Source organism: Strix uralensis, chromosome 5 (genome assembly GCF_047716275.1).
Source record: "Strix uralensis isolate ZFMK-TIS-50842 chromosome 5, bStrUra1, whole genome shotgun sequence".
NCBI lineage: Eukaryota > Metazoa > Chordata > Aves > Strigiformes > Strigidae > Strix > Strix uralensis.
This window is the reverse complement of record NC_133976.1, coordinates 17,315,873-17,335,982: the sequence shown is the minus strand read 5'-3', so window position 1 is coordinate 17,335,982 and position 20,110 is coordinate 17,315,873. Positions and strand designations below refer to the sequence as shown.

General features: G+C 42.2%; 1 protein-coding gene across 5 annotated transcripts in view; it reads left to right on the top strand.

The window, feature by feature from the left end:
* CELSR1 (cadherin EGF LAG seven-pass G-type receptor 1) overlaps nucleotides 1-20,110 on the top strand; it is a 177,289-nt gene that overhangs the window by 146,034 nt on the left and 11,145 nt on the right. For 3 of the 5 annotated variants that reach the window (XM_074870040.1, XM_074870042.1, XM_074870043.1), the window contains exons 20-27: nucleotides 604-747; nucleotides 1,949-2,150; nucleotides 2,488-2,655; nucleotides 5,146-5,272; nucleotides 5,673-5,873; nucleotides 10,641-10,815; nucleotides 18,362-18,474; nucleotides 19,772-19,851. In XM_074870040.1, the coding sequence (XP_074726141.1) occupies nucleotides 604-747; nucleotides 1,949-2,150; nucleotides 2,488-2,655; nucleotides 5,146-5,272; nucleotides 5,673-5,873; nucleotides 10,641-10,815; nucleotides 18,362-18,474; nucleotides 19,772-19,851 (1,210 nt within the window). The remainder of the gene's footprint in view (nucleotides 1-603; nucleotides 748-1,948; nucleotides 2,151-2,487; nucleotides 2,656-5,145; nucleotides 5,273-5,672; nucleotides 5,874-10,640; nucleotides 10,816-18,361; nucleotides 18,475-19,771; nucleotides 19,852-20,110) is intronic. The other 2 variants (XM_074870041.1, XM_074870044.1) reach the window with 1 other exon arrangement.

Here is a 20,110-nt window from a genome sequence, read left to right as displayed (position 1 = left end):
AGAACATCTAAATTGGCACTCAATGACTTCTCTTAAATGGGAAAGTTCAAGCCAACTCAGCTGCTTTTAAATATTTTGGCAGTTAGACAACAGGCAGAGCTGATGAGGTGAGCCAGCGAGGAACTGCTAATGTAGAGGAAGGAGAACTAGAGGAGAGGACTAAGGAGTAGTACCAGGTAAAATCCAGATTATTTTCTTTGCTTAGCCGACTTTGCAGTTTAACAGATGTAGAAGAATTATATTTCTGAAGCAGCAGATTTAGCTCTCCCTACAGGAAGCAAGTCTGAAATTGGAACATGCCATTTCTGTATTCCCAGTGTTTTCAGTAGTCTTTTCCTAGTGTGAGATACTGTCTTGTGAAATCCTTTCCACTGCAAAATAAGTTGATAATTTGATAAATGTAACATAATGCTGACATGTAAACTTTCAGTTATCATTTAAGGTATTAATTGAGAAAAACTAAATTTGACTTTATATTTTGTGGTTTAAATGACTTCTCTTCATTGTGCAGATATTTTTATCAATCAATCATGTTTCATTTTGTCGCAGTATCATATTTGAAAGCATTGAAGTTTATTTTATGGGAACCTTTTTTTCCCCCAGTTATTGCTGTTGACATCTTTGACAAGTCTAATTTCACGGGAGCTAGAATACCACGATTTCATGAGATTAAAGAAGATTATCCAAAAGATCTGGAGTCATCTGTTGTCTTCCCTGATACTTTGTTCAGACCTTCAGACAGGAAAGGTAAAACCCTTCTGCTGACGTTCGGAGGGCAATTTTTACTAGCTCCCAAGGAGTGTGATTAATCCTCGCAAAGCAAAGTGGTACTAGGGTGAGAGCAGGGCGACCATCTACACAAGTGAACATTATTTAGGGATGGAGCAGCTGTGCATACTTCTGAGGCATTTTGCCTGCCGGCAGCGACAGGAGTATGGGGGGCTGCATAACTGGCTGTACCTGTCTATCAGGTCTCATTTGCAGCCCCTCGAACCGCCCTGTCAATGCAAGAGAAATGCTCTGCCTCAATTCCCAGCCGGGTAGGACGGGACAGCCACCTGGAGCCTGCAGCCCCACAGCCACCTTCCCCTGGTCCCTGCAGAGAGGGAGGGAGGTGGTGTGAGAGATGGAGAATCCCAATCCAGGAGCAGAGCCATGTTATCAGAACTAGACAGCAAATAAAGTTTTGAGCTGCGCAGGGAGACGGGCGATGAGGGAGAATACTTGGGGAATTACCTGCTTGCAGTGTCTCTGAAGTACCCTGAGATTGCTGAGAGGAGCCACAAGTTACCTTGGGCAAGAGAAGAGAGAAGAGGGTAATGCAAAGTGCAATAATTGTACATGTACCATGGCTGAATATCCTCTGAATGGGGAAATAGTGGCACTTGTGAAAATAACACATAGCAATTAATAAGCTAATATAACTTTATGACTTCTTCATCAGAAACAGGGCACCTGCTTATATGACTTGTATCTTTTCTGTAAGAAAAAAGGGAATGTGAATTTTAAGAGATACTGCCAAAAATGAAAGCTCATTATATGACAGAATTAGCAGGGAGAAATCCCATGTGACCAGTTGGTGTATTCATAACACTAGCTTTGCTGTATATAAAGATACAGGCAATTAAATAGCATGCATATTATTTTAATGTTCTCCTTAAATCATGCACAGAATATTTACATACTTAAGGATCTTCTAGCTTAGAAATGGCTTATTTTCTATCTAGACTAAATAGTTATGCATGAGTCAATGGTTATTTGATTACCAGCTGTATAACTACAAAATGTGCTAAAATTTTATTAAAAATATCAAATATAACATTAATGTTATAAGCCTAGAGTTATAAAAACAGTAATGTTTCTGTATCTTTGCAAAGCAAAATTAACAGTTTAAATGGTAGCTCCAAAGTTGTGTGGAAGGAATTTAATATTTGTGTTAATTCCATAGCAGTGCCTACAATGAAGCCTTTGAATCAAAAATTATCCTCTAAAGTGAACAGTGATGCACTAAGCCCTGAGGGTGCTTTTGCAAAGAGAAGGAAGCGACACCCAGATGATTCAACACATCATACTGTTGCCATGGTCATTATATACCGATCTTTGGGACACCTCCTGCCTGAAAACTATGATCCTGACCGAAGGAGCTTGAGGTAAACTTCAGACCTGTTTGTGAATTGTGCATATCCCTTCTTCCAGTTGCTCTGAGTGTGCAGGGAAGACAGAGCTGCTTTTATACTGACCAAAGGTCATCTGTGCTGCAGTTGTCACTGCAGTACTGTCCATTGTCCCCCTCTGGCACACTGTGAGAGAATAACCATGTCAGTAGTGCCCACAGCTTTTGGAAACACATCTGTGTGGAAGGCTGATGGTGCATCTCCTTCACTTTCTGAGTGGAAGCAACTGGAAATCTTCTGTTTGCAGAACCTACCAAATCAGTGCTTTGCATTTTAATGTTTAGTTCACTGTGCAATTTTTCTCCTTCTGCAGATTGCCAAATCGCCCTATTATTAACACACCTGTAGTGAGCACAGCCATTCATAGTGATGGGGAGCTTCCTCCCAACCTGGTGGAAAAGCCCATCATAGTGGAGTATGCCATGCTGGAAACGGAGGAGAGAACGAAGCCCGTCTGTGTCTTCTGGAATCATTCCATCACGTATGTCTCCTGCTTGCTTTAGGGCTGTGCATGGCAACTGAAGAGAACTGAAGCAGAGAAGTTATGCCCAGGAAGATAATTCTGGAGGAAACCCCTTTTTGCTCAGTTTATTCAACTGGCAGCTGGTTTCTGGTGGAATAGAGCCACGTAGTCATTTCCTATCAACCTGAGAAAAATTAAAATAATCATCATAACTCCTCAAACAAAGGATTAGCCATGTGGTTTCTAACAAACCTGGTGCAATCATGTCTTTCCGCAGGGTTCCTTTTCACCCAGCAATAATAGATCTCACAATCTTCTTGTATTTGCTCATGCTTTTTGCCCACAGATGTATATCTGGACAGGCACAGTCCAACTCCAGAGCCTGAATTCATGGCTTATCTGAGGTTCCTAAGTCAGGACTCTCATTGCCCCATGCCGTCTTTTTAGGAGGTCATCTCCAGGAGATGTTTTAGTTCTTACATAGGCTGAATCCTGTTACACTCCAGTGATTATGAGCAGAGTACATGGCAAGCAGGCACCCATCCTTGATGCTTCAGCCAAGGTCAGTGCAAAAAATTGCAAAAACCAAGTCTTCATGTTGGTAAAAAGGAGGACTGAGGTTTTGCAGATAAAATTATTTGAGTAAAGATTATAAATTTTTCAATCTCAAATTTTTGAATTAAAAGTCAACCCAAAGACAGTTGCACTGATAAGAAGCAACTTACCTTTCATTCCATCAACTATTGTGGATTTGCTTTCATTTGTTTTAGTGAAAAATTAGAGGGAGAGGAAATACCTTCTTTGGGACCTTAGACCTCTTCCAGTTGTTAGGAGGCAATCGTAATACATAAGCAGAACATAAGGAGAGAGTATTTGACTCTAAGAGGGAAGTGTGAGGGAAAAGATGAAATGTTCTGAACATGGCTCATTTAGGTCTTTTGTATTCAGTAAAATTAAAGATACAGACATATTTTTCTTGAAAATGTGAAAAAGGTTAAGAACTGTATATGCTTGTAAGTGTTTTGTTGGATTTATGGCATTGTGAAAACAGCACAGTCCTGTTGGAGATATTTCAAAAGTGTGGATAAAACAAAAGAAAATGTGTTGAAACGTAGCTACATGCTCTGCATGTTATGATTTCACAATATTGCAATTATTACATATATAATGCAATTTTCAACCATAAAACCAGGTATATAGTGAGAGGATAATATTGTCTGCCCAGGGTAAGAGAAATAGCTGTTACTTGTTTCCTAACAACCCAAAAACTCTAGTAAACCTGTGGAAAAATCCATTAAAAGGCAGTATCCCGTGCTGGAAATAAAAGAGCTAACTAACCTAGGAAATGTTTACCTCCTAGTCAAAAGCTTCAGGAGATTATATCATTGAAAGGATCGAAGAGGCTACAGAAGTCTGTTATGTTTGCAAAAATAAACCACTCCATTTGCCTGCATGTAAAGTAGTATATTGGATTGTATGTACAGATGATTCTGCCAATTGTGAGAGAATGGCAAGTCCTTTGTCATAAATTTTTAAACATCGTATGGACTTGAATAACTCATTAGCTCTAAAGTGATTCATCTATTAGCTATTTGCTGGCAACTTCAGTGGCATTGTTGTCTGTGTTACATCTTCCTACAACCACGGTTGAAAAGCAGCTCTTAAACTGCATGTAATGAAAGAATTTTTAAAAAGTGAGTACTTTTCAAGAGAAAGTGATATTAAAACTGTTTAACAATATTTTATTGCTGAATGAAAAAAATGTCGTCATATCTAATTAAAAACTCCGTAACTACAAGACTATTTTTATTACTTATTAACTTCAGAATAGAATAATTAATATTGATACAAAATAATTTCTGAAGTCACTGGAGTTAACCAAGGCTGCATAGAGAAGAATCTTTAAGGGAGCGTTTCCCCCCCAATGTTAATACAAGAGATCTCCTGATATGAAATATTATTTACCAGTATTAACCTTTTCTTGTGTACTTTTCAGGTGAACACTATAACAAAATCATTATTGCTGAAACATGTTTCCCATAAGAGCTCTACAAGCAGTGTCTAGATCTAGGGAAACAGAGATGACTCAAAAACATGTATCTCTCTGTGGTTTTGTTATTTTTATCTTTGTTACAGACAGTTTGCAATGTGCAGTTGCTTCCCTGTATTGCTTGTGTGGTCACTAACCCAAAAGCACATTTAAAGAAAATTTTTTTTTAACTCAAACGAGATTATTATAAAACCACAAAACTTGGTCATAAAAGCCAGCTGTCATATCAGAAACTACTTTTTAAGGCTTTTTAAGTTTAAAAAAACTCTAATTTTTAAGGCTTTTTAAGTTTAAGGCTTTTTAAGTTGATGATACTCTTTCAGGCAGGTGACAGCTATAAATATTTCTGTCTTGGTACTCACAGTCCTCTCTGGTTGCAGAGCAAGAGCTGCCCCGGAGAGCAATAGCAGCAGGAGGCAAGGGGAGATTGCCCTCAGAAATGCCTTTTTTCCCCACAGGATTGGCGGGACAGGTGCATGGTCCTCCAGAGGATGTGAGCTGTTTTCCAGAAACCAGAGCCATATCGCTTGCCAGTGCAACCATATAACCAGTTTTGCCGTCCTGATGGACATTTCAAAACGAGAGGTGAGTGATGTCAAGCTCATGATTTTTCAGGGCTTTGATTTTCGAGGGCTTTGATTCAAAACTTGAGCTTGAACTTTGAGCATGACTCAGAGCGTCATCACTGGGTCGATCCCATGTTCCGGTGTGTCTGGAGTGCGTTGCTCCATGCTTGACAGCACCCACCATTGGGTCTGCTGAAAGAAGCTTCTGCCTGGCTGATGCACCCCTGGATGTTGCCCGTACACACTCAACATGTTGAGTGATTTAAGAGGTGACATCATCCTCTGACTCCTGTTGGTCCTAAAGCAAATCAGTATGTTGAATCAGTAGTAATGAAAACACTGACATTCTGAGCAGTAGGTTTGATTGGAGGAAAAGAAAGAAAAACTCACAGAGGTCCTGTCTATCTGTCTTTCTACAGAATGGGGAGGTGCTTCCTCTGAAGATTGTCACTTACACAACCGTATCCATCTCACTGGTGGCTTTGCTGATCACCTTCATACTGCTGGTCCTGATCCGCACGCTACGTTCCAACTTGCACAGTATCCACAAAAACCTGGTGGCTGCCCTTTTCTTCTCTGAGCTTGTCTTTCTTATTGGAATCAACCAGACTGAAAACCCGGTAAGAGTTACTCTGTGCTTATTGCTTTAAAACAGGGAGTTCATATTGTGAATTTTACCTGCTCTCATCTGTTTCACGTTCTCTTCTTTTTTATTTCTGTTTGGCCTTGACAGTCATTTGAAAAACATCAGACTTTTAATATATTCTTGTGTGTTTTATGTGATTAACAGTAATGTCAGGAGATAGGGTTATATCTTATTTTCAGACAATATATGACAGCAGCCCTGTTGAAGGCTTATCCCAGGAACTGAACCCTGAATACTGATTTCTTCCTTCCTTTCCATCAGTATGTTTTCTGTCTTGCTTCATCTGTTCAGTAGGAAGCTCTTCAGTTTCTTCTGCAGCAGGTACCTCACAAGCCCAAATGGCTCCTGGTGTTGGCTGGTAGGTTGTCAACTATGTGTTGCTGTGCGGGTGCTAATATGCATGTTGCACACTCACCATGGCCATTCTGGAGAAGCCACTTGCCAGGCATGGGACAGCTTGCTATATCCAAGAATCAGTAGGAAACCTGTCGCTTTGCTTTGTGCCTTCCAGCCACAGTGATTGCTGGCTTCAGCCCATCATCTCTGTTACCAAAGCTTAGTGCAGGCACCTCCAGCATTGTGCATGTCAAGAAACACAAGGTATGAATGGACTGAATATGAGATATATGCCACACATGAAGCATGTATGTTCTGTACCTAGGACATCATTGCTATCTCAACTGTGTAGCATTATATTTAGTATGGCTGCTGATTCTTAGTAACACCTGTCTCAAAAGTCATGGTTGCCATGCAGACAGGTAGGAGACAAACAGGCAAGGGTTCCAGTACTGCCAAGCTTCACAGTCACCTGTACCAAATGGGCAGCAGACAGATGGGAGATGACATGCAGTAAAAAGAACGTCCTTAACAAATATGAAGAATATTCAAAATGTTAGTGTAGGGATTATCTGGACACTCTGAAGAAAATTTTTCTTCTAGAAATCCATTACTGTACATGTTTCAATCTAAATTTTGAGAGGGAACTACAGTCTTGAAATGAAAACACACAAAAAAAAGAACCACTCTGATTCCACATTGTCCAAGCAGTAGAAGTGGGAGAATATACCTACATTCAATGAGCATCATCACAGCTATGGTAATGACACGATGGTGCCTAACCACGCAGCCTCACTTGCTCTATAACTTAAGCCTAAATTGTCACCCTGGATTCTAATATCCATTTGAGCTACAACATACATTTTAGAAAGTATCTGACCTTGACTAATTTCAGCTTCCAGTAACTGAGTATTGTCAAGACCTTTTCCTAGTAAATTTGAGAGACCTCTCCTATAAAAATTTTCTTCCCAGGAAGCCTGTGTTCAATAGTATTTCTTCTGGAAAACTAAACAAAATTAAGCTGCTTAAATTCTTCAATTTCTAAGATTCAGGTTACTCTGTTGCCTTTCTTCTGGGCTTTCTTCCCCCACTTTAACCTTTTGAAAAATTGTGAGTGCTAAACTGGATGAAGCTTTCCAGCTGGTAGTGTCACTTCCAGTCCCATATTCCGGTAAATCTCCTGCACTGGGAACTGCACTCCCTTCTCTTCTGCTATGGTGAGATCTTCTGCAGTGATCTGCCCTCTGGGATATGGTCTCACATCATGTGTGACCCACGTTGGTTTTGTTTTATAATATACGAGTTTGCATATTAAAATAACTTTGCTCAAATGAACTCAATTTACCAGCTGATCCACAGCACTCCGTGTAACTTGACCTTTCCAATTCTTTCTTGAGTACACCACTCATTTTTCACTGCATTTCACTAGCAAGGAGTTTATACTCTTTTTCTCTGACATGAATACTGAGGAGCAGTGGGCCAAGCCCATATCCCTGCAGAATCTTACCAAAAATTATGCAGTAAATGATGGCTCCTCATTTCCAGGTTCCTTTCATAATATCATGAAGCACCAAGCAAAGGTTTATAAGAGTAGTAAAACAGTTCATTACAGCAATGCCACAAATACTAATGGTCGTACTTGGTGAGACTGTTCTCTTTTGCTTCTTCTCATTTTTATGCTTTGGGGCTCATGGCATGATCATGTCCTGTACTGTTACCAGGACTCAATGAAACACCCCAAACCTTTAACCCACTTACAAAGACCTTTAAGTTACAGAATATATTTCATATGGCAGAAAGCCGCTCCTTACAGCCTACCCAGTCAATTTGAGAAGTTAGGAGGGCTGTAAGCCATGTCTGCTTGAGACAATTATTCATCTGTCTGTATGGAATGAGAGTTGTCTAACGAGTCATGCACTGATGAACATAAAGAGGTAAAGAATGCTGGAGCACAAATAATGCTGCGCTGCTTGGCACCCAGCCTGGCTTTTATGGGTTTCTGTAAATTAACAGTCACATTTTTGGGTGAGGTTTTAATCTTTCCCTGGACTATTGATAGAAAGTGATTTATTTTCTTTCTTTTTTCTTACCTGAAAAAGGTAATGTTCAGGGCAGCAGTCTACTCATATGCATGTGCAAGTAGGAACAAAAAAAGCACTGCTTACATAGAGGGAAGAAAGGTCTTTTATTTGGTGAGCCACATTTTCAATAACACTTGGTGTTATAATAAAGCTGATGCAGTAAGTGAATCCAGAAAGTTGGCAGTCTTTGTATGATTCCTTCACTCGGCAAAGTTAAACAGGGAAACCTACATTTCTGAGCATTATACCATGAAAAAACACTAAAAAGTCATGCCAAAATCTGAAAGCAGGGTCAGTGCTGCACGGGAACAAAAGGTTCCAAAACACAATGTAAAACGTTTTGAAACAAAAATTGAATGGTTACACAAAGTGCTCTTAATTCAAGCTTATCAGCAGATCCTTGGCAAAATCCTTTGCTTTGCTTCTGAAACGGGAAAGTTAATGGTGAGATTTCAGTTCACGGTGTTGGATGCTTGTGGTCAATCCTGTTTTCACCCATCAAACTGTTAAGTTGGGAGGGTAAGCTGGTTAGCAGATATTACAGAAATGCAAGTCTGTGAAGGTTGGAAGTTTCAAGGTGGCCATTTGGTCACAAAGATGACTTCAGCTACCAGTTTGCCCACTGTAGCTGTTACTCTTAAGGACCCGGTCTCTTTGGTTTCAGCAAGTCCTTCATTTTTGCTGCTCTCAGCCTGACAGAGCTGAGTGGTCCACTTTGTGATGCTGATGTAGTATAAGAACCAGATCCAAACCTGGGACTAGAAGCTTCCCTTGTTCCTAGCCAAAGACATGAACTACCAGGCCAGCACTAGCCTGCTTTCTGCTGGTGCTTATGACTTCTGGGCCTGACTGCAAGTAGCACAACCTCAAGAGGAAGGTAGAGCCAAGCATTTCTGGACCCAGAATATCCTGCAGCCTGGCAATTAGGGCGGTTTTCTGCAGTGGACAAGAAGTGTGTTAACCCCCCTGCTCAAGCCAAGTAGAGCCTAGAAGCCACCCTTCCACTTTTTAGTCAAATACCCTGATTTCGACATTAGGTAAAAGATTGCTCTGCAGAGGAGGTGGTGATCTACTTCTGGCTGCATCATTTTAGTCCAGTGATGATGGCCAGGCATCCTCCATGACTTGTTGAAATACAGATGTGCAGGGTCCACAGGGTTCATCAGTGAAGGGCAGAGCTGCAAGGACAAAAGTGATGGTCACTGCCTTACCCCTTGGATGCATCCATGGTCTTGCTTCTCAGGGTTTTTTTGAAAAAAGAGCCTGAGAAAAGGAGCTATAGATGGAACAGACCTTTTCAGACCCATGACACAAACACATAGGAGACTGTGAGACTAACATTTCATTTAACTGGTAAGAAAATTCCTCAAAGAAAGGCTGGATTCCTTTGGTTCAAGTCTACAGATCATCCATTGCTCATATTCAGCACATTTCGCTTTTCCTGGGCTGAAGCTTCAGAGATTTCTGTCCCCAGAAGTGAATTTTTTTGAGCAAGAAGAATTTTCTCAGGGACTGGTCCTAAACTGAAGACCTAAGATCTTCCCACACCTCTCCTCCACCTCTGCCAAACACAAGGAGAGTTTCTTTGTACTTTTTAATCTACTAATACCAGGCACAAAACATGGTCTACTTTAAAACAAAACAAAACTGTACCAAAATAGCACACTTCCTTGGAGAGAGATCTCTCTCAAGTAGCAGAAAAACCCATAGGATTGCCCTTGATGTGGAAATGGGAGACACCGAATCAGTGCAGGGCTGAGGGTGGCCGTTCTCAGGAGCAATTTGATGGCTTTGCAGTGAGACTGGTTTAGCTGATGCAGTTAAACACACCGTGGCTGAATTTGGTGTAGTGGCATTGTGCAGGCGAGACTTAGCTGAGGCAGGGCAAAGGGGTCTGCAGCCTCCATAGGAGCATCCCCACCTCCTGCTTTGCACCAGAAGAGCCAGGAGCTCTGCCAGCCCTGCCCCTCCTGTGAGCAGAACGAATTCAGTCAATAGCAAAAAATCCTCACTTTTTTAGCAAATATGCACAGAGAAATTAGCCACAGAATGTGGAGGGCAAGAGCAATGACCAAAAGCATGCTGGGTTGATAGGGTAAAACTGTACCAGGCTCAGAACAGGCCACATGATTTTAAAAAAAAAAAAAAACTTTCACAATATGAACAGCTTTTCTAAAACTCAAAAAAACTTAATTAATGGCAGTGTATTTGTTCTGCCAAAACCTTTTTATTACACTTGCCTTTAGCTGCAGGGGGGACCCAGTGACTCACCAGGTTGTGATTCAAAGAGCAACTCTAATTTCCCTGCCCTTTCCCTTCTGCAGTTTATGTGTACCGTGATTGCCATCCTCCTGCATTATTTCTACATGAGCACCTTTGCATGGATGTTTGTGGAGCAGCTCCACATATACCGGATGCTGACTGAAGTGAGGAACATCAACTTTGGGCACATGCGGTTCTACTACGTTGTTGGATGGGGCATTCCTGCCATCATAACAGGTACCCTCAACCATCCCAAAACGGCTTCGTTTCCCTTCCCTGCCATCTTCACTGGCCAGATTCAGGAAAGTTGCCCCATCCCCTAGACAGCTGTGGGTGCACTCAACTACTGCTGTCACTTCAGTCTTTTCCTGAACGGGGGCAACACCAGATCATGTCTAGCAGAAGTCAGCCTGAATTTGGCAGATCTGTGTACCAAATGTCTGTTTCCCCATTTGAAGTGATACTGACAGTTTTACAATAACATAAACATAATTGCACACAGATTAAAACAGGACTTCATAATATTGCTTGGGAATAACAGTATTTTTATTTTAACAACTTTGCCAGTAGCCTTCGGAAATTTTCCTTCCCTGTGCTGGTACCTTGGGATATGGGCACGCAGTCTCTTGGGGAGGTAGCTGCAGTGGCTTCAGAAGCACTGCTGCCCACAGGACATTCCTGCCCTTCACTGGACATTCGTGTTGCCTACCCTTGACCAGCAGTAAATGCTCCCTGAAGTAGTTCTATTTAGTTTCAGTAGTTCTATTTACTTGGAATAAAAATGAGCTGGGAATACTCAAGCAGCCTTTTACTTCATTTCAGATACAAAAGCAATAACTTCCAGTTGAGGAAAAGTGATGAAAAGCTGGAGGCAGTAATCTTTTAAACCGTTCCAGGGTGATCCACAGGAGCACATCCATCTCCGCCCCCACCGTGCCTATTTTTGCAATCAGACATTTCCAGTGCTACCCTAAGCACATGGTGCTGCATTAATTCAGGCAGACAGCTCCTTGGGAAATACGCTTCACAGAACAGTTGGAGCGGGGTTTTTTGGTTCAACTATTTCAGCATGTATCTGTTGCCATATGGGAAATCAGATCATAGGCAGACAGTTAACTTTTATCCAATTACTTTTATTTTTACAGATAACAACATACTGTCAGCAATGGCAGAGGTTTAGTTGTCTCTCAGATCAAACAAATAGCTATCACTCATACACACTTGCAAAAATATTATGGAACAAGTTAGACTTGAAAATATATGGGGTTTTTTTCTGTGTGACTTAAGAAAGTGTAATACCAAAACATAGTGTAGGTTAGTACAGGTTAGTTCTTTCTCCAGAGAGAACTGATAAGTTTTTCCATATCACCTTGTGCATAAAAATTTCTACTTCTATCAATCTGTCCAGAACACAGTGGAAAGCACAGCCCAGAAGCCTCTGCCACTCTAGACATATCCCTGACCTTTTAAATAGAAATCGTCCTTGAACTTCTAAACCATTTCAGACCTGTGTCACTTTTATCAGTGCATACAGGACTACTGCAGTATATTAAGGAATGTTTAAGTGCAGTCAGATAATTGGCAGCATCATTTCTGGTAGAAAAGAAGTATCATTAAATAAAAATAAACAATTTGAATTTCAGAACACGTAACTCTTTAGAAGAATTTTGTCAGCAGGATTTTCTGTTTCATGCTTAGTTTCTCTCCTGAATTTTAAATTAATTCAGACCTTCTCAACAGCAGTATTACGCAATCTAAATACCATTTTTACATTTTTCTACTTAGATATTGTTCTCTGTGATATGGAACTGGTTTGCACTTTTAAAACCATGAGTTATGGTTCCAGTTTGTCTCCTGTAATTTAACCTCTGAATCTACTGAATTTGCAGTTCATTTAAATGAAAAGTCAGATCCCTATTACTGAGCAAGTCAGAGGATTTTGTGAAATGAAGGATAAAGAAAACTAAGCCTTTAGTTTGCCCTTCCAGGTTTAGAAATGATCTGAAGAGAAAATTATTTAATCATAGCATAAAGTGGGATTTCTTACCCCAAATAACTTTGTTACTGTACATATTTTAAATAAGCTTCTCTTATAAATTTTAAATTTTAATATCTAAACAGTAAAAGGATTCCAACTTCATAAGATGCATTTAAACATGATTTCTTTTGAATTGTTTTATGAGAGAAGGATTGTGTATGTTTCTTAATAGTGGAAAAGTCTAGATATGGGAAGAAATTTTAACCTTGGACATCCAAAGGACTTATTTGTTTTATTTGAAAGATAAATATCTAGCCCATTTTATCTTTATCGTAGTTATCCTGGGGAAAAAAAAAAAAAAAGAACCTACAGTAGCAGTGGCTTTACTCTGTTTTGTTTAATTTTTTTTTCTATTTTCCATGCTTAAACTGATATTCAGTTCAAGCTGGGATATAGTCGCCCTAAGGCATCTGTGATTGGACCGGGCTACTTGCAGAAGGGAACCTTGACATTTAGGGGGGTGGGGGAGAAAACTTAGCAAAATGTTTACATAGGGAACACCCCATCAGGGAAGAACCACATTTAATCACAGCATAGAAAAGCAAATTGCCGTGAATAGAAGTAGGATGGAAGTTGGGAGAAGGCTTACCGCCATCATAAGAGTGCGGATCTGGAATATTCCTCCATGACGAGCGATAGTGGAGCATTTTAAAATGGAGTTTGATCCATCTAGGAGAGGGATTTTATGACTTCCTTGCCTCAGGAGCAAAGGGATGCATTTGGCACCCAGCGAGACCCCTCCGGTTCTTCATGGCAACACACTAACTGGTTAGCATATTTGTGCTCTAACTGCTTTGCCATGGAGACTGCAGTGCTCATGTTGAAACAGGTTCTTACATAGCCCTAAAACCAATATCCCCCAGAAAATGGCACTTTCCAAATCTGCTGTTTGCTGAGAATACTAAGCAAGGTGATGAGTCAGGAGAGAGGTGAGACTGACCCAGAGTTGCCTGAGTCACACACGGCTGCTGAGCCCACAGGAGCTCAGAAGGGTTGAAACATGCCCCTCTGGCAGCACGTCCCCATGGCACGCTCTTGGCACGCTCCTGGGATGGGTGCTGGTCCCCACAGGATGCTTGGCCATAGGACCAGCCCCAGTTCCTGCAAACATCAGTTTGCTATCACACAGCCTGCACACTCAGTCTGCTCAGGACAGCCAGGCTGCAGCATTTAATTGGCATGCCAAAACGATTCTCTATATTACACTGCATTGGCTTAATTCTGCCTTTGGGTAAAGTGTTATTTCACATATTGTTGACTGCAGTAAAATTTGAACCATGTACCTGAAGACTGCAATTTGCCCTGTTTGTTTAATGGAGAACTTTAGGGTAGGATTTTCAGAGTGAAAAAATGTTGCTGTCTGCCAATTACTCTTAGAGCCAGATGTTTGGTCAAACTGTAGTTTAAATCAAGTCCCACTAATGGGGAAATCGAGTCCTGGGAAACAGACTGCGTCTATAGACTTACATCTGTATAAAATACTTTATGGTCCCTTAATCATTTATGGCTAATTCTTTCTGGATGGCAACTGCTGAAGGGGGTGGTGGAAGGCCAATGGGAGCAGGGAGGGAGACCAGTCCTATCTCATTCCACATTTCAGAGAAAACAGATCCAATATCCACTGCTTTGCCAAATAGCCATTTTAATTTTCATAGACTGTAGGCCTGTACCAGATGTGAATATTGGCTGTGGGCCAGCTTTAAGCAGCCTGGATGAAACACAGCTACCTCTCCCTTTTTCAGTGTCATTTTATCAAACCACACTGCTTCAGTTCGGAAAAGGCGTTTATTAATGTACATGTATTCTAGCAGAGAACAGCACTGCCATCAACCTTGGCTGCCTCGTTGAGTCAGGACATACGCTTTAACACAGTAGGTGCCCTCAATGCCAAGACAACATGCTGCAGCCGTTTACCATATGTCATTGGCCATAGACCTCATAGGGATCAATTTCTGTGTGTTGAAGAAGGAAGATCTCTGCAGATGGGGTACACCTGTCTCAAAAGGGGAAAAGGATCTTTGCACAAGAGTTAGCAGTGCTCGTTGAAAGAGCTTTAAACTAGATTTGAAGGGGGAAAGGGATAAAACCAGGCTTGCTAGAGAGAATCCTGGGGGCAGCACACCAATGTTTGAAGGATGGTGTGCTAGCAAGGTCCTTCAGTCTGCCATTCCAGTGTAGGTAGGCGATGGAGATCCGTGTAGAAACCATGAAAGTGCCTGAGAACAGTCATGTAGGAATTGGGCTTTCTCCCCCCAGAAAGGTGGCAGGATCCAACTGAAGTGCATCTACACCAATGCACACAGCATGGGCAGCAAACAGGAGCTGGAAGCCATTGTGAAGTGGGAAAACTATGATATAGTTGCAATCACAGAAACATGGTGGGATGACTCATACAACTGGAGTGCTACAATGGATAGCTATAAACTCTTCAGAAGGGGTAGGCAAGGAAGGAGAGGCAGTGGGGTAGCCCTGTGTATTAGGGAGTGTTTTGACTGTCTAGAGCTTGATGATGGTGACAACAGGGTTGAATGTTTATGGGTAAAAACCAGGGGGAAGGCCAAAAAAAACAGATATCATGGTGGGAGTCTGTTACAGGCCACCCAACCAGGATGAAGAGGCAGACAAAATATCCTGTAAGCAGCTGAGAGAAGTCTCACGGTCACTAGCCCTTGTTTTCATGGGGGACTTCAACTTACCAGATGTCTGCTGGATATACAATACAGTGGAGAGGAAACAGTCTAGGAGGTTCATGGAGTATGTGGAGGACAACTTCCTGACACAGCTGGTGAGTGAGCCAACTAGGGAAGGTGCCCCACTGGACCTGTTGTTTGTGAACAGAGAAGGACTTGTGGGGGATATGATGGTTGGAGGCCGTCTTGGGCATAATGATCGCGAAATTATAGAGTTTTTGAATCTAAGGGAGAAGTAAGAGAAGTAAGGGGCGGGGGGCGGTCAGCAGAACTGCTAGCTTGGACTTCCAGAGGGCAGATTTTGGCCTGTTTGGGAGCCTGGTTGACAGAATCCCTTGGGAGGCAGTCCTGAAGGGCAAAGGAGTCCAAGAAGGCTGGACATTCTTCAAGAAGGAAATCTTACAAGCACAGGAGCAGGCTGTCCCCATGTGCCGAAAGACAAGACGGCAGGGAAGACAGGCCTGGCTGAACAGAGAGCTTTGGCTGGAACTCAGGAAAAAAAAGAGAGTTTATGACCTCTGGAAGAAGGAGCAGGCAACTCAAGGATGTCATGAGGTTATGCAGGGAGAAAATTAGAAGGGCCAAAGCCTAACTAGAACTTAATGTGGCTACTGCTGTAAAAGACAATAAAAAATGTTTCTGTAAATACATCAGCAACAAAAGGAGGGCTGAGGAGAATCTCCATCCTTTATTGCATGCAGGGGGAAACATAGTGACAAAGGATGAGGAAAAGGCTGAGGTACCTTTTTTGCCTCAGTCTTTAATAGTAAGACCAGTTGTTCTCAGGGTACCCAGCCCCCTGAGGGAGCTGACAGAAGTGCTCACCAAGCCACTTTCCATCATTTATCAGTAGTCCTGGCTAACCTGGGAGGTCCCAGTTGACTGGAAGTAAGCAAATGTGACACCCATCTATAAGAATGGCTGGAAGGAGGATTCAGGGAACTACAAACCTATCAGTCTGACCTCAGTCCCAGGGAAGGTTGTGGAGCAGATCATCTTGAGTGCCATCACGTGACACATACAGGACAACCACGTGATTAGGGCCATTCAGCATGGGTTTTTTGAAGGCAGGTCCTGCTTGACTAACCTGATACCTTTCTATGACAAGATGACCCACTTAGTAGATGAGGGAAAGGCTATGGATGTTGTCTACCTAGACTTTAGTAAAGCCATTTCCACAGCATTCTCCTGGAGAAACTGGGTGCTCATGGCTTGGTCAAGCATACACTTCACTGGGTTAAAAACTGGCTGGATGGTGAAGCCCAAAAAAGTGGTGGTGAATCGAGTTAAATCCACTTGGTGGCCAGTCACAAGTGGTGTTCCCCAGGGCTCAGTATTTGGGCCAGTTCTGTTTAATATCTTTATCAGTGATCTGGACGAGGGGATCAAGATCACCCTCAGTAAATTTGCAGATGACACCAAGTTGGGCGGGAGTGTTGATCTGCTCAAGGGTAGAAAGGATCTACAGAGGGATCTAGACAGGCTGGATCAATGGGCCGAGGCCAATTGTATGAGGTTCAACAAGGCTCAGTGCCAGGTCCTGCACCTGGGTCACAACAACCCCATGCAACACTACAGGCTTGGGGAGGAGTGGCTGGAAAGATGCCTGGTGGAAAAGGACCTGGGGGTGTTGGTCAACAGCTGCCTGAATATGAGCTGGCAGTGTGCCCAGGTCGTCAAGAAGGCCAATAGCATCCTGGCTTGTATCAGAAATAGTGTGGCCAGCAGGTCCAGGGAAATGATTGTTTCCCAGTACTCAGGACTGGTAAGGTCACACCTCAAATACTGTGTTCAGTTTTGGGCCCTTCACCACAAGAAAGACATGGAGGTGCTGGAGCGTGTCCAAAGAAGAGCGATGAAGCTGGTGAAGGGTCTGAAGCACAAGTCCTCTGAGAAATGGCTGAGGGAACTGGGGTTGTTTAGACTGGAGAAAGGAGGCTCAGGGGAGACCTTATCGCTCTCTATAACTACCTGAAAGGAGGTTGTAGCAAGGTGGTTGTGTTCTCTTCTCCCAAGTAACAAGTGATAGAGTGAGAGGAAATGGCCTCAAGTTGCACCAGGGGAGGTTTAGATTGGATATTGGGAAAAATTTCTTCACTGAAAGGGTTGTCAAGCATTGAACAGGCTGCCCAGGGAAGTGGTTGAGTCACCATCCCTGGAGGTATTTAAAAGACATGTAGATGTGGTGCTTAGGGACATGGTTTAGTGGTGGACTTGGCATCGTTAGGTTAATGGTTGGACTCGATCATCCAACATAAATGATTCTGTGATTCTGTGATTTTGCAGGTCAAAGGCAGCAATCCCGGTCCGTTGTCATAAGGGCAAGGTGTAGGTCACCAAATTAGGCAGCACTGTAAATCAGCAGGTGGAGGTTGGGCTCAGAGACTCCCTTGAAATTGTCCAGGATTTGAAAAATAAAACAATAAAAGGTGTGTTCTTAACTCAATTGCCTTGGGGGTGTTAGCAGACTCCATTTCAAACAGTGCTGAAAGCAAGGGGAGATACCTGAGATGGCAGCTCAAAATGAATCCCACCTGAGCTCAAGTGGTTAACTCCTGTGAGTTCCCAGGTTCCTTTGTCTCTGGTGTTTAATTAGCGACAGCAAGCTCACAGCAGTTAAGAATGCACTTCTTTTTGTAGTATAGACATCTCCTCAGTTATGATTCATGTCATTCTGCTGCGTAGGCTTATTGAAATTCCTCAACATGTCACTCACCCTCAAGGCTTCATCACAGTGTGTGAGTATGACTATAAAACTGTGCTGAAACAGAATTAATTTGGGACTTACATTTACTGTCATTTTTATGCAGCTGAACTTTGCTCTGGTAGTCAAACTCATAGTATCATTTGATACAGAGTGGCTAGCATAAAAGTTTTCATTTACAAAAGTTTTGTTTCAATATTTGCCTTGATTTTGACTTCCCAGACTGTCCTGTTAAACACATTTTGCTGTTACCATTTCATTTATCACACAGTGATTTAAAAATGTGCCTGGTTACATAGAAGATATCAGCAGCACCTTTCTGATATACTTTCTCTCCATTTTGTGACCCAGGGCTTGCTGTTGGTCTGGATCCACAAGGCTATGGAAACCCTGATTTCTGCTGGTTGTCTGTTCATGACACCCTTATCTGGAGTTTCGCTGGGCCCATCGTAATTGTTGTAGTTGTAAGTATGGTGGAGTTGGCATCCAGAGCTGTATCTTCCTTACTGCTACCTTTTCTTCTCTGTTTTGTCAAACAGTAGTCATAATGTGAAGCAACTGTATTCTTTATATTTGAAGCCAATGTACTTGAGTATGCCTCTTTTGCTTAAACAGATAAGACATGAGCTAAGCTCCTGGAAATCAGAGGAATGCTTGTCAGTGCAAAGATCACTTGTGGAGCCTTTGTTCCATGTTTGAAGGGTTGGTCAGTGAGCTTGTTAAACAAATCAACAAAATGACCCATAACAAGTCACTTCATCCAGAAGTCCTAAAGAAATATTAAATAATTCCAGTTTCCAGAATTTAAAAGAATGGGCTGGTGTTTAGCTTCTCCCTTAAAGCTTCCCTCAGTAACAGAGCACCAGAAGATAAATATTTATCGTGTGGCTCTATCTTGAATACCAAGTGCAGTTCTGGTCTCCTCATCTCAAAAAGTATGAAGTAGACCTGGAAGCAGTGTAGACTGGGGACACAAGTCATCAGGGACATGGGACAACCCCCACTGGAGGACCAACTAAGTGGACTAGGAGCCTTCAGCCTAGAGAAGAGAAAGCTGCAGAGAAGGGGGAGGGAAGAGCCTGTAATAGCATGGTGGTCTGGAGAAAATGACTGTGGAGCTAACTGCTCAGTGTCTTTTCCAACACAAGCAGTAGCAGGAGGTGGCAGATTCAGAACAAACAGGATGAGCTGCATCGTTTCTCCACAGCGAATTAAGTTTGAAACTCCCAGAAACAGGACAATGGCAGTGGTGAAGCTCTGCATGGTTTCAGAAAGTGAATGACCAGACAGATTTTCAACATTGATATTCTCTATGAGTGATTAAGTACAAATGCACGGCTCCACCTAGTACATCCCAGCTGTGGAAATCAGTGGAGGGTAGAGGATTATTTAGAGGAATTAGCACTATATGCTTGCTCCGTTACTATATTCCTATATTCTAGTTTGGCCCAGCTGAAACAAGATGCTGGGCTGAGTGGACTCTGGTCTGGAGAAGGACAGCCATTCTTCAGTTTTTATCTTTCAATCAAGCCTCTGTGTAGGGCTGTCTTACTGGGTTTCATCCAGATCAAGTCCCAGGATTGTCTTGACTATGTTGGCTTGAAAAGAGGTGAATCTTGGAACTTAAAGACCTGTAAATTGAAGGAAAAATATTCTTGGCACCATGAACCGTTTTAGGGTAAAAATTGCATTTTCATTGAAAACTGAGCTCTAACAAATGTACAGAAGGAATCCATGCTGTTATTTCACTTTACCTTTCAGATAAACACTGTCATCTTTATACTAGCAATGAAAGCATCATGCAGACGAAGGCAACGTTCATTTGAAAAAACTGGAGTCGTGTAAGTTTGGGTTCAAAAACCTGTAGGAAAAGTTCAGCCAGGATTAATAAAGGGACAGAATTACCTAAAAGTGAGTGTTGGAGTGGGAGATAAAAAAAGAGGAGAACAGTCAGCATTGGTAGAGGCGATTGGAGCTGCTTTGCCAGCATCTACTCCTGGGGCTCCCTTGAAGGCTCTGTAAGTCTCCACCATGGTGCTCTGCACCACCAACAAATGTAGGCAGAAGAAGGGAGGGGAGAGGGAAAGGTCTGGTCTCCGG